At 39.0% G+C, this 7,971-nt stretch overlaps 1 protein-coding gene across 2 annotated transcripts; it reads left to right on the top strand.

Annotated features, from left to right (window-relative positions):
• The first annotated feature begins 4,901 nt into the window (after positions 1 to 4,901).
• Positions 4,902 to 7,419, top strand: LOC122006202 (dihydrofolate reductase-like). Of its 2 annotated transcripts, XM_042561613.1 has the most exons (6): positions 4,915 to 5,100; positions 5,232 to 5,324; positions 6,208 to 6,306; positions 6,584 to 6,625; positions 6,741 to 6,972; positions 7,050 to 7,419. In XM_042561613.1, the coding sequence occupies exons 1-6, from the start codon at positions 4,981 to 4,983 to the stop codon at positions 7,223 to 7,225; spliced, it is 762 nt and encodes a 253-aa protein (XP_042417547.1). In that variant the 5' UTR covers positions 4,915 to 4,980; the 3' UTR covers positions 7,226 to 7,419. The 2 variants fall into 2 exon arrangements, with proteins under 2 accessions (XP_042417548.1, XP_042417547.1); XM_042561614.1 differs by lacking the exon at positions 6,208 to 6,306 and having other exon boundaries at positions 4,902 to 5,100.
• The last annotated feature ends 552 nt before the right edge of the window (positions 7,420 to 7,971 follow it).

Genomic DNA, 7,971 nt, shown 5'->3' with positions numbered 1-7,971 from the left:
CAAGCGCAGATAAAGTACTTGAATGTGTGTCAAAATATGCATAAAAGTACATATAATATGCGCACATGAGCAAATTTCAACACATGTTTGTAAACTTCAGAAAACTTTATTTGAACTTTTACAAGACCTCGTGCATAGTTTCATCATCTATCTAATTGGCTTGACATTCAAGGATTTTCTGGATCAAAAATTGACTCTTTGCTATTCTATAAATGCAATGAAAAATTTACCATATTTTTCCTAATTTACATGGATGATATTTTAATAACTAGAAGCGATCAAGAAGACATCTCTTCTTTCCTCTATCTTCTTAATCAAAAGTTTCTGATTCGGTACCTCGGCAAGCCTTGTTTTTTTCTTAGCATTGAGTTTCTTCCACATGATGAAGATTGTCTTATCTCTCAAAGAAAATATATCACTGGACTTCTTCAACGGGCTAAAATGGATGGCGCACATCCTATCTCCAGACCAATCATTGAATGAGATTTTAATGCTCCTTCTCTCTCTCCTTTAATGGTTGACCCTCAGATCTATCAAAGTATTATTGGTGCCTTACAATATGTCACCATTACATGACCTGACATTGGTTCCCCAATTAATCGTATTTGTCAATTTATGCATTCTCCCACTGAGTACTATTGGGAAGGTATTAAGAGAATTCTTCGTTATCTTAAAGGCACGATTTTACATGGTCTTCTTTTATATCATCAGTCCTCATTAGAGTTGAATGCCTATAGTGACGTAAATTGTGTCGGATCTCCTGAAGACAGACGTTCAACTAGTGAATATGCAATATTTATGGGACGAAATTGTTGGAACCCCAAGGTTGGTTTTGGTGTGATCAACAAGTTAAGTTAGGTTCTGTTGTTTTCTAACCTTGTGTCTAAGTGTGCAGGAGCTTAGGAGCACAAGTACTCGAGCGGAAGACGCAGCTAGCGAGAAGGACGGCACGCGGTGCGTCCGAGGGACGAGGTGCTACGGAAGAGTACACCGGCGGACGAGAAGGAAGTGCGCGCGATGGTTCCGAGGTACGAAAGCCGGAGCGGAAGATTGCTCGGGGAGCAAGAGACGCAGCTAGCGCGAAGGTCGGCACGGGGTGCGATCGAGGGACGAAGTCTGCGGATGAGTACGCTGGTGGACGAGAAGGGACACGCGGCAATTCCGAGGGACGAGAAGTCGGAGGGAAGCACGCTCGAGAAGACCGGAAGATGGGTTCGGGTGAGCCCTATTCCGGATGTCAGAGATCACCCAATCAAGCGGATCCGGAGCAGAAGACCCGGACCGAGACGGGGACTTAACGGAGAAGTGGTCCCGGACAAAAAGTCAACCGCAGTTGACCTTTTGCTCCGGGGCGCCCGGAACCAATCCGAGCGCCCGGAGCTGTCCGGGGCGCCCGGAACCAATCCGAGCGCCCGGAGCTGTCCGGGGCGCCCGGACCCTGATTTTGACCAAGATCGCGATTTACGCGATCTGAATGTTGGGGGATAAAACTTTATCCCCCCCAGGGCGCCCGGAACCCTTCCAGGCGCCCCGACCAAGGCTATAAATATAGCCTTGGTCCAGAATCTCTTCATCAGTTAAGAAATTGTAAACAACACTTGTGTGCTTCCACTGTTTAGATTAGCTTCTGTCTTTCTGTGCTTACACTGCTGTAAACGAGGCTTCTCCGCCTGAAGGAGCTTTTAGTGCGATCTTCATCCTTGTATTAACAACCTCCCCGGTTGTAACCAAGTCAAATTCGGTGCCTCGTTTTTATGCTTTATTTTCTGTTTAATCTATTTTTTATGTGTTAGCTTAATCGTACGAGAAAGGGTTGTGTTTGATTTTTCAGGGCTATTCAACCCCCCCTTCTACCCGGCCACATCGGTCCAACAAGTGGTATCAGAGCGGAGGCGCTTCAGGAGGACTAACCGCCGAACGAATCAACAAGATGGCCGGATCCAACATCCACGCACCAAAATTTGAAGGGGGAGCCATGTCCGAAGAGAACAGCAGTTCAGGGGGAGAAACCGACAACGAGATCGACAAGGTAAGTGAGGTACGATCTCTTCCTCCTAATAAAATGTTTAAATTCATTAAAATTTTAACAAAAGATTGCTGCAAATTAGAAAATGAAAATAAAGATTTAAAAGCAATATTAGCTACATCTTGTCCGTTAGAAATGCTAGATAAATCAAATTTAGAAAATGAAAAATTAAAATTAGAAATTCAAAATTTAAAAATTCAAGTAGAAAACTTGAAAAACTCTGCTTGCTCATCTAAATCCAATTTTAGAAGGTTCAATAATTTGAATTGGTATTATAGATATCACCAGGGACAAATTAAAAATATCTCTAGAAAATATGTCCCTAAGAAATTTTTAGTTAATCCAGTAGGTTGGAACCTTTATTGGGTTCCTAAATCTTGCTTAGTGTAAATTTTAAAATCAAAGTTAGCGCTTTAAGTGAGAAAATTAAACAAAAATTTCTTTATGGGCTTTGACTAGAAAGTGGTTGTTGCTCCAATAACCAAGAAGGCCTAGTGCCTCGCCACTGCCTGGAAGCCAAATATTGAAGTAAATGTTTAATTAATAAAGCATTAATACTAGAATTATTTAATGTTTTAAAAAGTTATTCAAACATGGTTCAAAATTTTAAATAAATAAAATTCTTTTACTTAAAATTTTACTTAGAATTTTACACAAAATTTTTTCTAACTTAAAATCTTTTTGACATAGAAATTTTTTTTCAGGTAGCTTTTCAAAATTTTCTAAGTCTTTAACCCTTAGATTTTTTCTTGGAACCCCATTTTTTTGTGATCAAAGGGGGAGAAGGATAAGTATAAGTCTAGGGGGAGGTAGCCTAAAACTATTTTTTTCTATCTTTGTGCACTAAATTGTAAATTTAGTTAGTTTATTTTTTATCTAGTTAACCCTAGCTTAACTTGGGTTGATCACACCAAAAAGGGGGAGATTGTTGGAACCCCAAGGTTGGTTTTGGTGTGATCAACAAGTTAAGTTAGGTTCTGTTGTTTTCTAACCTTGTGTCTAAGTGTGCAGGAGCTTAGGAGCACAAGTACTCGAGCGGAAGACGCAGCTAGCGAGAAGGACGGCACGCGGTGCGTCCGAGGGACGAGGCGCTGCGGAAGAGTACACCGGCGGACGAGAAGGAAGTGCGCGCGATGGTTCCGAGGTACGAAAGCCGGAGCGGAAGATTGCTCGGGGAGCAAGAGACGCAGCTAGCGCGAAGGTCGGCACGGGGTGCGATCGAGGGACGAAGTCTGCGGATGAGTACGCTGGTGGACGAGAAGGAAGCATGCGGCAATTCCGAGGGACGAGAAGCCGGAGGGAAGCACGCTCGAGAAGACCGGAAGATGGGTTCGGGTGAGCCCTATTCCGGATGTCAGAGATCACCCAATCAAGCGGATCCGGAGCAGAAGACCCGGACCGAGACGGGGACTTAACGGAGAAGTGGTCCCGGACAAAAAGTCAACCGCAGTTGACTTTTTGCTCCGGGGCGCCCGGACCCTGATTTTGACCAAGATCGCGATTTACGCGATCTGAACGTTGGGGGATAAAACTTTATCCCCCCTAGGGCGCCCGGAACCCTTCCAGGCGCCCCGACTAAGGCTATAAATATAGCCTTGGTCCAGAAGCTCTTCATCAGTTAAGAAATTGTAAACAACACTTGTGTGCTTCCACTGTTTAGATTAGCTTCTGTCTTTCTGTGCTTACACTGCTGTAAACGAGGCTTCTCCGCCTGAAGGAGCTCTTAGTGCGATCTTCATCCTTGGATTAACAACCTCCCCGGTTGTAACCAAGTCAAATTCGGTGCCTCGTTTTTATGCTTTATTTTCTGTTTAATCTATTTTTTATGTGTTAGCTTAATCGTACGAGAAAGGGTTGTGTTTGATTTTTCAGGGCTATTCAACCCCCCCTTCTACCCGGCCGCATCGGTCCAACAGAAATCTTATTTCTTGGCTCTCAAAGAAGCAATCTACAGTCTCTCACTCTAGCACTGAAGATGAATACAAAGCTATCGCTAATGTGTCATCCAAAATTATTTGGCTACAATATCTTCTTTTAGAATTATAATTTTTTCACCTGCTACGCTCAAAATTTGGTGTGACAATAGAGGAGCAACTTATCTCATGATAAATCCAATTTTTCATGCTTGTACAAGCACGTGGAAATTGATTTTCATTTTGTTCGCGAACGTGTGGTGACTCGACAACTTTTGATTTCTTATATCTCTACAGAAGATCAAATTATTGATATATTCACTAAGTCATTATCTAGACAACGTTTTACTAAGTTAGCAATTAAACTCAACGTTCGGAAACTCTTGTTAAGTTTGTCGTGGGGGGAGGGTTAATGATAATAAAGAAAACTGTTATGAAAAATAATCTCAAATTGATTTCAATCAATCGAGATTTATCATATTTGTCATTGTAATCAAAGATTGACAGCAAAAGAAATATTTCTAAATTTATTATATTCACTATTATGATTATTATTATAATAATTTTATATCATATTTAATATTTCCATTATTAGTTAGACAATTTATATAAATAAGTCCTTTGACTTCATCAAAAAAAATTCATCCAGAAATAATTATTCTCTATTTTTTTATTTCTATCACCACTATGTCATGTCATATATAAACTCCTTAAATCTCAAGCTGTTTATTATTGACAGATACAACTTTATTAATTTAGATGTTTAATTATATGTTCTTGCTCGATCATTTAATCAATTTAGTTTCCGACTGTGCTTTTTTTCTTGCGATCTGAAAAGAAATTTAGAATAATTTAGAAACTGTGTGGTCGATCTTTAGGGTGACATGGGACTTAAAATGAGTTTTTCCTGAAAGGTGGTAGTTAGAACAAGAGGGTGAGGTGAAGGGGGAAGGGTAGGTGGCAACTACCACTGCCCAGAGGGCTTACTTATTCACATGATCAGAGAGAGGATTCAAGAGCAATCGGAGTTTGACGAAGAAGATGACCGGACAAGAGAAGAAGATGAAGGTTCTATGCCTCCATGGCTTCAGAACTAGTGGGGGCTTCTTGCGCAAACAAATCAGCAAGTGGGATCCTTCCATCTTCCAACACTTCCAATTGGTACTTTTTCCTCCAATCCTTTCATTTTTTTTTAAGAAGTTTTTTATTTGAAAGTATATTTTAAATTGCTCTTGTTCTATCGTCCGTATGCGTTTGATTTCATGTATGTTCATGCCGTACGGCTTCTGCAGGACTACCCCGATGGCATTTTCCTAGCTGGTGGGAAGTCGGACATTGAGGGTGTATTCCCACCACCCTATTACGAATGGTTCCAATACAACAAGGTCATCTCAAAGTTTAGGTTATAAAAATTTTTAAACAAAAAAATTTAAAACCGTCCTTTTTATTAAAATCATGAATATATCTTTCTTAATTTATTATCAAAATACTGATCCATCCCATGTCATATTTTCTTTCTTAAATTATGATTATTTAATTTTTCACCGAATGAATACTTGAGTTCTGATTAACACTAATAACATTATATTATAATAATTATGATTTATAGTTGTTATAATATGAACACTTTATCCCTAATCAACATTGATAAATATTATTTTATAATAACATTTAAATTCTGATCAATTGGAGGATCTATGATACATAACTATTAAATATGACATTTTATCTTTGTTAAACACTGATTAACACTAATGAATAATAATATATTACAGTAGCTACAAATCATAGTTATTTTAATATAGACACTTTATTTTTGATTAATATTAGTAAACATTATATTATAACAGTTACAAATCTCAGATGCTATAAATGTGTACTTGTATTCACCCTCTAGTCATATGACGATCGGATATAAATTGATCTCATGATTTACCTCTCTTCATATAATTTAGGGATGAACTGTGAGGGATGCCTAAGCGAATATTAAAATTGTAGCAATTATATTGTATAGCACTATGATCCACTTTAACGCGTGTAACATAGTATAATTATAGTAATTATGAAATCATAATCTGGTAACTATTATAATAATGTAAAAAACTAAAGATAGTTTTTGAAAAAAAAATACACAAATAAAAATACATACTGTTTTGATAATGAATGAAAAAGACGCTTGGGACTTTTTCCTTGAATTTTTTTTATGAGATAAGTTGATTCTATATAATATTGTGTAAAATATCGATTCGCTTAACGCACGTCGAGCAGGAGTTTACTGAGTACGAGAATTTGGAGGAGTGCATATCCTACTTGTGCGATTACATGATGAAAAATGGCCCCTTTGATGGATTGCTTGGCTTCTCTCAGGTAGGTACAGAAGAGACTCACCATTTTGTTTCCTTTCCCTTTATTATCTGTACAAAAAGGGTGGTTTGAGTAGATTGAGCTTATCATGCAAAGCTACCCCTTGAAAATCTTTTCTGCTCCTACTTTTACTCTAAGCAAACTGAAAGTCCACTCTAAACAACTACAGTATTTCAGGCATGATTCATAAATGCCTGTGATTGTTTCCTTTTTCGATAAAAGAAGAGCTGAAGCCCACTCTAATCTCTTCCGTAATCAGTCTTATATATCCATGTCACAGGGTGCAGTACTAGCAGCAGTTCTGGCAGGCTATCAAGCCCAGGCAAGTTACTCACTGAACTCCTCTCCTCAGTGATATATCCTGAACATTGAACTCACTCTGCATGACTAGGGTGTTAAACATGTCAATTCAAAACTACAATTGTGATGATCAACAGGGACAGGTACTGAAGGACCATCCCCCAATAAAGTTTTTGGTCTCGATATCAGGTAGCATGTTCAGAGACCCGAGCATATGTGGCATTGCCTACAGAGACCCCATCAAGGTGAAATCTGTGCACTTCATTGGGGAAAAGGATTGGCTGAAACTTCCCTCTGAGGATCTCGCTTCTGCCTTCGATAATCCACTGGTTTTGAGGCATCCTCAGGGCCACACTGTCCCCAGATTAGGTTGGTACAAAAGTTTACCCTCATGAGTGATAATAATTAAACGGCAACACATGAGAAGAATTGTTTGTGATCGACAGATGAGGGAGCTGTGAAGCAATTAAGTGAATGGACTGAAAGCATTTTCAGAAGTAATCTGGCCAATGATCATGCATCTCGTCCGGGGAGTGTTGAATCTAATACGAGCAGCATCGAGCAAGGTGCAACACAAACTAATTCCATTATTTCAGTAGAAGATGTTTCAGCGAGTGCATGAACAATCTGGCTGTGACTTGGTTGAGTGAGTGAGTGGTCATGTGATGTTTTCTTTTTATCCTAGTCACCAAACACATGGGTAAGGTATCTTATCAAGTTCAACTTTTAGTGAGTGAGTGGTGCTAAAATCAAAAGCATGACACTTGATTCATTTTAGATTGAAGGCGAGATCAACCTTGTTCATGCACAATCCAACAATGGACTCAAGACGAGCCAATTATACGCAATTATTAAATAAAGAAAAAAGACACCCAATCAAAGTGAAGGAAATGCTTGAAAGAATAAGAGAATGCCTTGTGTCACTTCCTACACATGGATATCTTATAAAAATGAACCACTGATATTAATGCCTCGTAACATGCTCATTTCCAAAAGCTACTACTAATTATCTCTCGCGTCCTAATCGCAAGTGAACTACTCTAAATAAATAAAGTGGCTTTAAAGACGGTGATCATTACAATTCTTCAGCATGCTAATCCTTGTCCACTTTGCTCTCTCTTCATATTCTGAACTCAGTAAAGGTGGAACGAAAGAGACCAAAGCTGCAATATCTTTGTTTTAAATTGCCCATGCGCATGGGAAGACAGCCCTAGTTGAGAATATTGTGCATGAGTGGGGTTTGGTGAATTTATAATTGACCAGGGCATTTGTAAATTCAGTTGTCGTTGGGTTTGCAATAGAAGGATGTACAACAATACTAGTAAGATATCTAACATATACCAGACTCGAAATCCACGAGTATATATG

The sequence above is a fragment of the Zingiber officinale genome, chromosome 7B (genome assembly GCF_018446385.1).
Source record: "Zingiber officinale cultivar Zhangliang chromosome 7B, Zo_v1.1, whole genome shotgun sequence".
In the NCBI taxonomy this organism is placed as follows: domain Eukaryota; kingdom Viridiplantae; phylum Streptophyta; class Magnoliopsida; order Zingiberales; family Zingiberaceae; genus Zingiber; species Zingiber officinale.
This window is presented reverse-complemented; position numbering and strand designations above follow the sequence as displayed.